We start from the raw sequence: 14546 nt of genomic DNA, 5'->3' as shown, positions 1-14546 counted from the left end.
CACTTTGGAAAAATCAGCAAACAGTCAGGTGGATGGGCCAGAGGTTGGGAGACTAGTTGGCACTGATGCTGTGTCTCCAGGTCATGTGCTGTGTCAAGACTGGAGGCTGTGAGGCCTGACAGAGTGGAGGGAAGTTTTCTGTATGGGGTGCTAGGCCCCAGGTCTGGGTGCTGACCCCTGCCATCTGTTCTTAGTCCCTCCTGAGGCCCAGAGAGAGCAATTGTGTATGTACACGTACACACACACACACACACACACACACATACACAGACTCTCACACATTCACACACACCCCACATACACATGCATATTTACACACACATGCACACACTTGCACACACACTCATACTCTCTCATGTGTTCACACATACATACACATTCATTCACACACAACACGTGCACACACTCACACACACATACATGCATATGCACACACCGCCTAAGTATCACAGTCCTCCTGAATCAGCTCTGCCCATCACAAGGCAGGGAAACAGAACTGGGGGGGGGGGGCTATGGACCTAGAGTGGAGGAAGCACTAATTCCATCCAGCCCCACAGAGATTCTGGGTTCTCTGACACAGTTTAAGGCAACCCTGAGCACCTCGGAAGTTTAAGGGAATATTCTAGTCCCCTGTCCCTGCCCCACTTCTCACTTGGTCGTCGTCTAGTGCGGGCCATGGTGTAGGCCAAGTCTTCCTCAAGCCAAGGCAACAATGCACAGTGAAAACCAGCCCCACACGCCACAGTTGTCAAACTCCTTCCCTTGTTCGGAGGGGTGATATGAGCCTCAAAACTGCGTGAGGACTTTCCATTCTGACATCTTTCCTCTGCCACAGGAGATGCTATTTCCCCCGAGCCATGTGAAGCTGGTGGCTAGGTCTGAGGTAGGGGGAGGGTGTGGTGAACTGGCCGTCCTAAGGTCTACTTCCTGGTCACTGACACCACAGTCTCCCTCCTAAGACTCTAATCCTCCCACCAACACCTTGTGACACCTGAATGGTCAGAAAGCAGCCTGCCAGGCAGAGGAGAAAGGAAACCCTGTCCCCAAGGGGAGGGATCAGGGTAACTAGGAGACTGTGCAGAAGCAGGCAAGAGAACTTACTACGCCCACCAGCTGTGCAGGGCAGGGCATGGAGAGAGGAATTCCAAATCTTGGGTCCAGCATGAGGCTGTCCACCGCAGAACCAAGCAGAGACATAATGGGCAGGGACAACAGGCATGCAGGGAGGCGAAGCCCTTCTGCTGGCCAGGACATTCACACCAAATCACGTCGGGCCTTATTCATCTTTACCCTAGTGTGACCTTTGGCAAACTTGTCCCTTGGATCTTTCTGGGCCTCACTTGCTTCATCTGTACAATGGAACTAATTTCCCATACGTTCACAAGTCTATTGTGAAGGTCATTTGCAATGGAGATAAAGAGAAACTTAGCACTTGGTACATGGCAGCCTTTACTGTCATTCTCATGTTAGGGCAGGGCTTGGGAGCCAGGGTATCATGTTTGGAATGCTATAGAAGCATCAAGTTCTAGCTGCACGAGCCACTCCCATTAGGAAACATCTTTCTGCTTTGGTTTCTCAAAGTGGACCAGTGGAGACTGTGCTTTCATTTCCCAGTCACTCAGACTGAAATAATCACACAAAAACTATATTATTACAACACTATTTGGCCAACAGCTCAGGCATATTCCTAGCTAGCACTTACATATTAAATTAACCCATTTCTATTATTTTATATTCTATCACAAGGCTCATGATTTGTTACCTCACACCTTGCTTCTTGGAAGGCTGGCATCTGCCTGATTCTGCCTTCTTTCTCCATGCATTCAGATTGGTTTTCCTACCTAGCTATATTCTGCCCTGCCATAAGCCAAAAATCTTCTTTATTAATCAATGGTAATAAAACATTCATAATATGCAGAGGGGAAATCTCACATCACACCCCTTAGGGGTTGTGACTTTAAAATGAGTTCATTATGTCTAGTGCTCAGGAAGGGCAGGGCATGTGGCCAGTTACCTGACAGGAACAGTGGGCTGTCCAAGGTCAGGGCCATGCTTTGAGGTCTCCCGGCCTGTGCTCTCCAGCATGACTTTCTAGTCTCACCTTCTCTGCCATGGTTACTTTCACACACATTTATACAATGCTTCCCTGGCTTCCTGAGCCAGACTCACTGGCTGCAATTCCTGCCAGACCCTACGCCTCCAAGGGCTTGCTTGGAGGTGGGAAGCTTATGGCTTTGATACTTCTGTAACCTTAGCCAGAGAAGAGACTTTCCTTTGGTGTCAGGCAAGGGATGGAGCCCAGGCCTCCACTGAGCAGCCTGTCCCCACCCCCCTGCTGTCCCATACTGCCTATAGCCAGGCAGGAAGCTCTGAGATCTTGACAAGACAGCCAGCCTCTTTCTTTTCTATGTGTGTGCAGTGTGTGTGTGTGTGTGTGTGTGTGTGTGTTTGTATGAGTGTGTGCTTATCTGTGTGTGTTTGTGTGTCTGCAGTGTGTGTGTATGACTGTGTGTGTTTGTATGTGTGTGTTTGTATGAGTGTGTGCTTATCTGTGTGTGTTTGTGTGAGTGTGTGCATGTCTGTATGTGCTCATGTGAGCGTGTGCATGTCCGTGTATTCCCATGAGTCTGGAGCCAGAAGTCAGTGTAGACAACAATCTAATTGCTCTCCGTCTCTCACTGAACTTGGAACTAGCTAACCAGTACCTATAATTGGTCTTAATAATAAAAAGCCAGAGTCAGATATCGGGGTAAATGCTGAGAGATCAGAGAAGTAAATGAGCCAGACATTAGAGAGACCTTTTACTTCTACTGAATCCTCAGACCAAAGGGGGTCAAATTCTGTCTCTTCAAAACCTCAGACTGAATCCTGAGGTCCTGTCTCCTCCCGTCTTATATTCCTCTCTCCGCCCAGCCATATCCCTTTCCACCTCCCTTGTGCTGGGATTAAAGGTGTGTGCCACCACAGCCTGGCCTCTATGGCTAACTAGTGGCTAGCTCTGTACTCTGCTCTTCAGGCAAGCCTCATTTGTTAGATCACAAACAAATTATCATCACAAGTCCCGCTAGGCTGACTCAGGGGAATCTGCCTATCTCTTCCTCCCCGGCACTTGGTATTCCAAATGCATGACGTATGCAGCTTCTGTGTTCGTGCTGGGGATCCAAGCTCGGGTGCTCAAGCTCTCTCTCTTTTATTAGCTGAGCCACAGCCCCTGGAGGCTTCTTTCCTTACAAACCCAAAGCCCTCCAGTGGTGGCTGTGTGTACTTCTAATGCCAGCACCCAGGAGTTGGGAGGTGGGAGAACTGAGATTTGGAGGCCAGCCTGGCCTACATATCAAGAGCCTGTCTTAAAGAGAAAGTGGGTGGGTAGGGGGGGCATTGCAAAGGCCAAAGTCACCCTCCCATTCTAAAAGAGCAGACAGAGCACCAGGAGAGCTCAGTCCTCTGTGCCATTCAACTAGGAAGCCCATGTTTCTCTGAGCAAAGGGTTCAGTGTGCATCTCTTACTTCATTCTTATAGCACACATATGTGTACACACGCGCACATGCGTGCACACACAACTAGCATGAGTGCGCACACATGTACATGCGTGCACACACCAGCATGAGTGCACACACGCACACATGCGTGCACACACACCAGCATGAGTGCACCCTCTGTTGCTTCTCTTGGCACTTTGGTATCAGCAGACTTGAGCTGTCTTCTTGGCTGTGTGATGAGGGCAAGTTGGTTATATTCCTTGTGCTTCAGTCATGTCACCCAACAGTGGGGACAGAAATGTGACATTTGTCACAGAGGCTTACATGAGTATTTAAAACAGTCACAGGCCCGTCTTGTGCTATTTTAATCCTTCTGTATATGTTATACTTCACAATATATGAATACAGCCACTCCTGGGTTTCAGCTTTTGAAAATCTTAAATATGGATAAAGCAAGCATTTTGACCACGCTCCTTGCCTTCCCCAGTGGTGACCATGATGGGCAGTCGCTCTCTTCCTAGACTGTTCTACAGGCGTGCTTGCTTATAGGCTCTTGGGTCACGCATGTACTTTTCTGATAAGGACTTTTCTATGGCTTGCTTTCTTCTCATGGCAGCAGATAACAGAAACATTTCCGCCGTGCTGTGTCAGTTTCGTTAAGTGGCTTCTGTGTCAGTTTCGTTAACTGGCTCCTGTCAAGACTGGGTGGTTTCCAGTAAATCTCTGTGAGAACCCGTCCTCCAAGAATGGCTCAAGGCTCTCCGCTCCTGCACTTTTCTGTAGGACCGACCTGCTGGCTCAACACATTGCAACCCAGGTCTGCTGATGGCCTCACCATGGTGTGGCTCTCCCAGAGTGCCTCAGCCTCACCTCTGAGCCATGTTTGAGGGAGGGACAAACAATGTAGCAGGGTCAAGTCAGCTATGTGGCCAGAGTCTCTGTAGATAAGTGTTTCTAGACCTGTGGGTCGTGACCCCTTTGGAAGGGTTGAACAACCCTTCCACAGGTTGCATATCAGACATTTATATTACGATTCATTAAAAGTATCAAAATTACATTATGAAGTAGCAATGAAAATAATGTTATGGTTGGGGGGTCATCAGAACATGAGGAACTGTATTAAAGGATCGAGCATCAGGAAGGTTGACAACCACTGGTTTAGATGCAGCCCTACTGAGTGGGAGAATTAGGACAGGGTCCTACTCCCTCCCCCCCAACAAGCCCACTCTGCCCCAGCTCCACCAGAACAGGGGTGTGGTCAGGTTCCAGCACTAGACAAGTAGCCATCAGCAAGCCAAATTTCTCTCTAAGACCCCTAACCTCATAGGCTGACCGGTGACAATGCCCACCTGCCTGTGCACACAGGGACAGTGAGCTGAGATAACGTAGTGGCATGTATAAGGACTGTCATATATTCCAGACAATGCTGCACTGCCTCTGGCCCCATCCCACCCGCTCCTGCAGAGTCCCGTGTTCAGCTACAAGTTAACTTTTCCAGGTGGAACAGTTACATTTCCAGGTGTCAGCAGCTGATCTCAGTTTGCAACTAGTATGTTAACTGTAAACAAGGCCACCCACTGCCAGCTCAGAAGGTTGCCAACACTTCAGTCACCATGGAGACGCTAGTCGGTTACTTTTCCCTTTGTAATGTGTGCTTATAATGGGATTTTAAAAAATCATTTTACATTTATTTGTGTGTGTGTTTGTACACATGTGTGCCACAGTGTGTGTGTGTGGAGAATAGAGGACAACTCACAGAAGTCATTTCTCTCTGCTGTGTGGGTTCTAGGGATCAAGTCCAGGCCACCAGGCTTGATAGTAAGCACCCTTATCTGCCCTAGCTTGCTGGCCCTTATAATGGAATTCTGGATGATGTTTGTTGCTCTCCTTAAACTGTCAGTTCGCTGGGCCATAGTAGGTGCTCGGTAAATATGAACAAGCACAAATAAGTAAAAGGCTCCCGGTTGGCTCTCAGCATGAGGCTGCAGCAGTGGATGGTAACTCCTTTGGGGCAGCCACCCCAGTTAGCACCATTCGGATGAGCATCCAGGGCCAGGGGCCAAGCACAGGTGGAGCAATTATTATTCCACGCTTCTCCACAGCCAGCTAGCTGTTGTGGGTGGGTGTTCCTTGGAGGGGCACCCCCAAACCTGATCAGGTTCAAGCCTTCTAGGTTGAAAGATTCTATTTCATGAACTCACCCAGGGGTGACCAGGCTCTGGGAAATCAACCAAGCGCTGCTGATTGATAAGCCAGCTCAGCGATTTATTAACTTCTGCTTGGCAGCTGTGCCTGCTAAACAGCCCGCAGCATCTGAGCCCCCCTCCACCACCCTTTGCTTGTTCTTTTTGCAGAGGAAACTTCACTTAGGAAGCCAAACCTCATTCTGCCAAGCAGACTGGAGTAAAAACGATAGTGAGGGATAATGGCAGTCGATGCCTCCGTATAGTCAGGGTGACGTGACCCTCGATGCCATCCTGCTTTGTAAAATGAAGGCACTGAGGTCACATGGCCAAACTGACTCTTGAAACCTGGAGCAAGGACTCAAACCTCAGCCTTCCAGCTTCAGTCTGTGTTCCGGGGAGGCCCTGCCCTTAATGCTGCCGTGCTCGGAGGACCAATCCTTGCGTAGAGGGCCCCCTCAACCTTCACTGCGGCTCCCCATTTTCCTTCTCTTAAAACTGTGCAGAGTCCCCTCAGATCCCTCTGCCTCCCTGATGTGATGCCAGAGCCACCTGAGTCTCATTAGCAGCACCCGCCTGGTCTTGGGAGGATGCCGCTCCGGCAGATGCGGCAGTAGAGCCCCAGTAACAGCTACGGTTCATTAGGCACCAGCTGGAGGTCAGGCGTCTCGGACACAGCATGGTTATCGCAGGCTCGCAATAGCCTCATGAGGCAAAAAAACCCATCTTCCCTCATAGCTAGGGATTTGCAGGCCAAGGAGAGGGTCGGCATCTTGTTTGTTCTCCCAACTAAGTGGTAGGACAACCTCCAAGCCGGATGACCTTCAAGACAGAGCTCAGAGTCACCCTTGCCCACTACACCTTCCAGGGGGGTGACCATCTCATGTATCGTGTGCTGGATTTGCTGGAGTCTCTGGTTCCTGTAGCCTGTGGCATTAGCATGGAGGGCAAGAATCCTCCCAGGGCTCCTTGGGGGCTGCATCTGAAACAACTTCAAGGAGTCTGGGTCCTAGGAGTGGAGTTCTTGGATGGGGTGAAGGGAATGGATTGGGACATCTTTCAGCCTCTCTTTGGGCAAATCCAAGCTCCAAGGTCAGGTGACCTCCCTCTTGTCACCTGCCTTCCCACAATGCTCCCACTACTTCCTCACTGTTCACAACAGGTCCCTCGGGTCCCCAGGGCTTCCTGAGTTTTGTCCAGTCTAGCCCATGTGGCTCCTTCACACCCCAGGTAACGTGTCACCCTCCCAGGACACCGTCCTCTTGAGCAGTCAAGAGCTCTCACTCCACAGCCCTAATTATAGCAAGGGCCCAGCTTCCACGTAATTATCTAGTTCTCCCCCACATCATTAGGCAGTGAGCCTTGCCAAAGCACACAGATTTGTCTCCCTTGTGGTTTCCAGTCTTAGTCCCTGGCATGCATTTGTCACCCAGTGCATTTGTGTGTGTGGGGGGGGGGATGGTGTATGAGGAACCCAGGCCTTCCACATTCAAGTGATGATGGAGCTAGATGCAGAACATGAATGAATCTAAAGAAATCTCAGCTGGTGTGGATTCGGTTCTTCCCCTTTTAGACATTGGGAGACTTTGGGGACTCTCTTCTCCAAAAGGTGTCCCTGCCTGCCTAATTTCATATGCTGCTTGCAAGGGGTTTCTGCAGCCAAGATTGAACCCAGAGGAAAGCTCTGAGAGGGGGCGGAGTCTCTGTGGGCAGTGGAAAGGGCTGGCAGGAGTGGTTGGGGACAGAAGGGAGCTGTGGCTAAGGCAGTTGGTGCAGCATCATCCACTAGGCCCAGAAGGTTCCCCTGGGAGATTGGGAGACGCATTAATCCTGCATGCTGCAGAGCACAACAGAACGGAATGGTTAGGTTTGTGGGCACTGGGGCCAGCCTGCTCAAACCCCGGGTTTGCCATTTCCCCATGTGAGTGAAGTAGGGTAAATATTTAACATCTCTGGCCTCAGTTTCCTCTAGTAATGGCAATTCGACTGGAAGGAGCTGATGTCCATAAAGCATATAGCAAGCTCCCAGAGTACTGTGCATTATCCTCAAACACGTAGCAGGACCTGGACAACAGCATGAAGCCTGTCTCAACAGAAAGCCCCCTGCTTCAGGAAGCCCTCATAAGTGGCCACATTCACCCAGGACAGACTCCTAGTTAACTGCCCGAAGGACAGACTCCTGTTAACCCTCAGCACTGCCAGAAGGCCCTTGTATTACTGTGGGGTTACTCTCATCTCTCTAACATCCTGCCACCCCCAGACTTCAGCTTCAGCGGGCAGGGACCGTGCCCGCTACTATAGCTCTGCCTGGAAGAAAACAGGTGCTCAGTAAATAGGTGTTAAATATAATTAGGGGTGGAAGGTGTTGGGAAGATTCCAAGCTCTGGGCTCTCACTAAACCAGCAGGTCCTAAAACCAGCAGCTTAGCCCCCTTAGTGTCCACCCTGATTGAATATCTGACTTCTCATTCTTTCCTCTCTTCCAGTTCCTGGCATTTGATACCCAGTTGCTAATGGGTAACCGTCGCCACTCGCTGAGTCCCGAGGAGTATATTTTTGGAGCCCTCAACATTTATTTAGACATTATCTATATCTTCACCTTCTTCCTGCAGCTTTTCGGCACCAACAGGGAATGAGGAGGCCTCCCCATCCCTACGTTCCTCCAGAGAACGTCCCTTCCCTGTCTTGTGACCCCTCTGTGCTCCTGCAAGACCAGACATAATTGTGCTGCAGCCAGCTTGTGAGCGGTCGCTCTCTCCTGCAGCCAGCCCTCTGCAGCTTGTACATACGCCATCCTTGGGGCCCTAATGACCTGAGGCCACACCGTCCTCCGCGGTGCCCCTGGCACCCAATTACATCTTCCAAATGGGACAGTCAAGGCTGAGAGCACCTCTGGATTTGCAGACCAAATGAGTGGGAGGAAGCCCCCCTCAGAGGTGGGAAGGAGACCCCAGAAACCTGGCTGCAACTGTGACCCCACCAAATGTGCTCTAGGATTTTACTTTTTCTCTCAGGTTGAACAACCATGTATTGTAAGGTCAAAGACTGAGGGGACATGACTGGAACATAAGACAGGGCACCGGGTGTTGGGGGTGAAGCTGTCCCAGGCTGTCCCTCTCTCAGCTGTTAAGACCAGTGGGCTGGACAATATAAAAGGAGTAGGAATGCTTCCATTGCTTGCCTCAGTTTGCCCTCCCGGGTCATAGGACAGACAGGGGAATGTGCCTCAATGTGGGCCTGCCCTGAGCTCCCAGGCAGGGGAAGGGAAGTGAGCCAGATGCAGGACTGAACGGGGTAATGGATCAAGCTGCAGTCACTGGGCAGGCATGTGTGAATGCAGGACTAACACCCCATCTTTGTTTCCACAGGCCCGAGGGGGAAGTGAGGTGGGCAGGCTTGGTGAAAGTAGTTCTAGCTGCGGACCAGCCCTTACCAGGGGCTGTCTTTCTGTCCCTTCCACACCTATTTCCTAAGCCTTCCCCTATCTTCTGCTATGTCCTGCCTTATCTCCCTCCAGTCAGGCTTCCTGAGGCCCTAGGAGTTGAGGTATCCATGTCGCTTCCCCCAGCTTGCCTGGCCACTCAGCCCAGAGTCCCTGGGCCCCTTGGCCCCTTATCTTCATATCTCTGTAATTTGGAAGCTGCCCAGCTCACGGTCACAGCCAGGGCCAATCCCTTGAGCCTATCCCATGTGATGAGGCCAGAACTCCTTATCGGCCTCCAGGCAGCTGGGATCTCAGGCAGAGTGTGCGTCAGCCACCCTGTCCTGGCTGAGTGCCTGCTGGAGAGGGGACCAGGGGCCACACCTGGGGCAGCATGCAGCCCACATGTGCACATGGCCAGCTCCAGGCCAGTGGAAAGTTACTGGGTAGAGGCTGGGAGACTCAGTGGATGTAGGGAGCTCTGTTTGCCCCCAGGAAAGGGGACTTAAGTAGCCTATGCATTCCTGTCCCTGCCCCTCCCCACCTTTGAGAAACATTACAGAAGCCTTTGAAATTTTGTTCTTTCTTGGCTCTTTGAGAAAGGAAGGAACCAAGAATGGGGTGGGGGTGGGGCAGTTGGTATGAGTGCCCACTGCTGCAGTCTAGAAAGGGGCCCTGCAATGGTGATCAGCACATCCCCACTGCAGAGGCAAAGCCAGGGGGCTTGGTGATAAATCCATTGTCATCTGGTAATGCTGGGGTCAGCCACAGCTGCTTCATTGAGGACCCCTCCAGTCTGAGTCTGGGCTGGACTGAGACTTGTGTAACCTATAGACGTGGGTGGTCAAGGCCTGGCATCTCTGGGGGGTTGTTGTCGTGTCCGCCCCCCCCCCCCCATCTCCCATCCTGGCATCTGCCCTGGAAGTCAGCTGGGAGGCAGGATTCCTGGCTTCTGATTGGGCCTCACTGCCTTTTTTGTTTTTGTCTGTGACTCTGTTTCCCTATCTATAAGTCCCCAACCAGTGCCAATGGGGGTCAGGGAGAGGCACCAAGACACTTCCACTGACTTTATCTAGTTGCTTACCTTGAGGGCCTCTCCTTATCTCTGGCTTTAGCTCCTGAAAGGTTTAAAGCCCCTCCCCCACTGACCTGCCAACCTCACACTGGCCAGTTTCCCAGAATCCACTTGTCCAAGTCCTCTTCTTCTGGGATAATCTATGCAGAGACTGAGGACTGAGAAATTTTTCCAAGGCTAAGTTCCAAAAGCCTGGGGGAGGGGCAAGCCCTCAGCCATAAATAATGTGACCCGGGCGCGAGTCACAGGGATCTCAAAGATGGCTGGGCCGTGGAAGTGGAGAGGCCTGCCAGCAGGGTTAGCTTCAGTCTGCTACCCAGCCGAACTGGCAGCAAGGCCAGAGAAAGCCTTGGTGTCGACTCCTGACAGAGCAGTGAAGGGTCCCAGGAACACCTGGGTGGGTCTTGGCAGGAGGAAGGGCGGGAACAAGAATGCAGGATTATGAGGAATGCGGGATTATGAGAAACCCAAACTGGGTAGGTGCGGCAAACTGTGAAGGAGGAAGGACTCCCGCTGGCCCCTCACATTTTTAGTTCGGGTGGGGCCGGACCTGTGACCGGGTGGGTTGGATTTCATAAAGTTAGAGGGAGCCAGGAATCCATCTGCGACGAGAGGCGCAGAGAGGCAGCATGACCGATCAGGAGGTCCCGGGAAGGATAGTCACGTGAAGTCCCTCACTCCCCACAACAATGCCTGGGTTCGTGTACAGCAGCTCTTTCGATATAGCCCGAGGAAGCCACGAGATTAAGAATCTTGGTTCTTTCATTCCATACCCTTTCTCCTGTAGGAGTCAGGATCCCTCAAACACCCTAATTCCAAAAGAAGGGGTGGGAGTGGGGTGGGGATGGGGGGGGGGGGGCAAATCGGAAAATTTACTCAAGGACCTTGCTGCCCCCTTCTGGCTGTTAGGGGAAAAGCAGAGTCCGGCTTGGCAGGGAGGGAATCGGTCCCTGGGGATAGTAGCGAGGGGCAGGACCCCTGCCTTAAGCTTTTCCCGACAGAGACCCGTCTGCCACACACCCAGACGCTGCTGCCCTTTTGGCCTCAGCTCCCACGAGCTCCCCCGGGTCCCTCCCATGTGCCCTTCTGTGACCTCACCTGCTCAGGACCTGTGACTGATCGGAAATAATAAAAGCATTTACTAAGACACCTGAACTGTTTGCTTGTGGCCTCAGCTGGCTTTGTAGCGTGCGTGGCGTCACTCAGCAGTGGGATGTGGCTTTCGTGCAGAAGCTCCCTTCATTCCCGTCTTTATTTTCATGTGGAAAGGAGAGGGGTCCTCCTGCTCAGTACACCCTTTCCCCCGAAGCCTTCTGCAGATCGACCCAACTTGCCGCGGGAGCCTGCCCTTTTCCGGGCCTTCTGGCTGAGTCAGCTTCCTTTTTTGAGCAAAAGTATTTTCTTCAAATGGAGTATTCTGGCCGGGTGGTGGTGGCGCACACCTTTAATCCCAGCACTCAGAAGGCAGAGTCAGGTGTATCTCTGTGAGTTCAAGGCCAGCCTGGTATACAAGAGCTAGTTCCAGGACAGCTAGGGCTGTTATACAGAGAAACCCTGTCTCAAAAAAAAACCAAAAAAATAAAGGAGTATCCAGACATCCCCCAAAGCAGTAGTTTTGAACTTATAAAACTTGAGCTGCTGGTGTGGTGTGTGTGTGTGTGTGTGTGTATTTGCACGCGCGCGCGTGCTGTTTTGTGCATATCAGAGCCACACAGCTCACAGCCCACAGACAGAAGCACCGTTTGAGAGCAGGGAGGGATCTACATCAACCTTTTATTTTACATAACAGAAAACTTAGGATCGAAAGTTTCAGTGATTGAACCAAGCTTATGAACAAATTAGTGACCAGGAGTGGCATCAGAAGGCAAATCAGCTAACGGTGTGTCAAAAGGTTCCCATGAGTGATGTCAACTGAACACAAACAGAGAAGAAGGAATACCAACTGAGACAATGCTTTATAAGGTCAGGCTGTAGGCAAGCCTGTAGGGTAGTTTCTTAATGATTGATGGGGAGGGCCCAGGCGATTGTGGGTGGTGCCATCCCTGGGCTGGTGGTCCTGGATTCTGGAAAGCAGGCTGAGCAAGCCAAGAGCCCAGCCCTCCCAGCCTCTGCATCAGCTCCTGCCTCAATGCCCCTGCCCTGCTTGAGTTCCTGTCCTGACTTCCTAACAGTGATAACGAAGTGTGAGCTGAATAAACCCTTTCTTCCACAACCTACTTTTTGGTCATGGCATTTCATCAAGCAGCAGTCACCCCAACTAAGACACAGGGGTACCCAGGTGTGTGGGAGGGGACATGAGCACACTGGAGGGGGAATATTATCCTTTTTACTAACATGATTTTAATGCAAATTCATCTGGGGGCCAGGAAAGAGAGGCAGCAGGAGTCAGGGACGGGAAAGAGAACATGAGTAGCTTTCATTGAGCACCCCGTGCATACAAAGCAAGCTGTGGCCCGGAAGAAGCAGACAGAAGCACAACAGCTTGAGACCCCATAGCCTGAGTCCTGAGTAAACAACTCCTCCCCTCCTTCTTTCCTTCTTCTTCTTCCTTCCTTCTTTCCTTCCTGTTTGTTTGTTTTCTGTTTGGTACAGAGTCTGAACGTATAGCCCAGACTGCCTGGCCTCCAACTCACAGCCTTGCTTCTTTGAGCTGGGATTGTACGCATGTACCACCATGCCTGGCCTGCACATATTCATTCACGGAACCCCAGGAAGAACCAGTGCTGAGATACAGTACAGGGGATCAGGGATCTCTGACTCAGGCCTCTGACAGAGCAGGAATGGGTGGGGAGGAAGGGAACACTGGACTGTCTGTCATGCTCCTCTGCTGCCTCCCCGTCTCATGCCCACACTGTCTTCATTAGTTTCCTGAGGCTGCTGTAACAAGTGATCACGAACTGGGTAGCTTAGAACAACAGAATGCTTTGTTACAGAGCCTGAAGCATGCTCGTGCCCTCGGGAGGTAATGACGGCTGCTAATTTTCTTCAGTGTCCTGTGGTACCTTCCAGTCTCTGCCTGCTTCATCACGTGGACTCTCCCCTGCCTCCTCCTTCCTTTAATGGGCAAGAACAGTCTGTGTCTGGACCGATAGCTGCCGCACATTCAGACTGATGGGCTCATCATCAGATCCTTAGTCTAGAAAAGATCCGATTTCCATGAAATCCCATTCACTCATAGGGAGCTTAGGAGCTGGACAAACCCGATGGGCCACTGTCCAGGCCACTCTAGAGGCAGCTGCTAACTCCACACAGCCCTCTCCCCATGGCAGAGAGAACCTTCATTCCCATTGCCCATTCCGCAGCCTGACCCAGCTCACACATACCATCCATCTCTACCCAAGTGTGTCTACTCCCAGAAAACCTGTGTGCTGACTCCTGGACTGTCCTACACTGCACGGGCAGCTCAGACTTCCTTCCCAGCTCACCACCTCAGTCCCCCAAAGAAGCCAGCCCTTGCTTTCTCTTACTAAAATACCTCTAGTGCCTTCTGTTTGCTTCCTTTTATCTCTTGAGCTATTCTATAAGTAGCCCAAGTGCCCTGGGCTACCATGCAGGAGAGACCATGGCAGATACTCTACCAAGAATGGCAGGCAGTTCAGCCTTCCTGCCAAGATGGCAGCCACATAAGGAAGAAGTCAACTTTTATGTGGCCACGCTAACTTCTGCTGCTCCTGACCTCAAGCATTTGAGTCTTCAAGGCTGAGGTGCAAGATTTCATGGCACATGGACATATCTATGTCCTGTCCAACTTCCTAACCCACGGACCCTATGAGCACAGTTAAATGGCATGGTTTGGGGCCATTAAGTCAGAAGTCATTTTTTTTGCCAGGCAGTGGATCCCCAAAATCACGTGCTGGGTGGAGCAGCATATGAGGGACACTAAAATGTGTCTTCCTGCGGCCTCAGGCCTGAGGCCAATGCTATAATGGAATGAGATCTGGGGAGGTCTTGGGAGGGAGGGAGTGTGTTTTGCTGGAGCTGGAGGGTGAACTGGAGCACTTAAAACAATGGCTCCAGACTCTTTGCTCAATGAAATGTGCTGGAAGTGATATATGTGAGTCTCGAGAGTTCTCTGGCCCATTGATTTTAGCAAGTCACCATGGCACTGGTGTAGTGGTTCAGCCACAATAAGGCTGACACTTCCGGTTTCTAGGGCCATGCATGTGCGGGCAAGCCCTCAGGCAGAAGTGCCTAATGGCTCCAGGGATGTTAAAGCCCCCCCCCCCCCCCGCATGACCCACGTGCCTGCATGGTTGCATCATCCACAGTATGACTAAGCTAAGCCCTTGCATGCATGCGTGAGCCTGTCATCTGCATATGACATGGTCATGTCAACCCCCCTGTGCACGTACATTAAAAGCTGGACGTGCCATCTCCCTCTCTCTCTC

General features: G+C 51.4%; 1 protein-coding gene across 2 annotated transcripts in view; it reads left to right on the top strand.

The window, feature by feature from the left end:
- Nucleotides 1–8298, top strand: part of Faim2 (Fas apoptotic inhibitory molecule 2) — a 30426-nt gene extending 22128 nt beyond the window's left edge. For both annotated transcript variants that reach the window (XM_038343601.1, XM_038343600.1), the window contains exon 12: nucleotides 8149–8298. In XM_038343601.1, coding sequence (XP_038199529.1) covers nucleotides 8149–8298 — 150 coding nt within the window. The remainder of the gene's footprint in view (nucleotides 1–8148) is intronic.
- The last annotated feature ends 6248 nt before the right edge of the window (nucleotides 8299–14546 follow it).

The sequence above is a fragment of the Arvicola amphibius genome, chromosome 9 (genome assembly GCF_903992535.2).
Source record: "Arvicola amphibius chromosome 9, mArvAmp1.2, whole genome shotgun sequence".
NCBI lineage: Eukaryota > Metazoa > Chordata > Mammalia > Rodentia > Cricetidae > Arvicola > Arvicola amphibius.
Note: the sequence above shows the minus strand (reverse complement) of the source record. Positions and strands in the feature narration are given on the sequence as shown.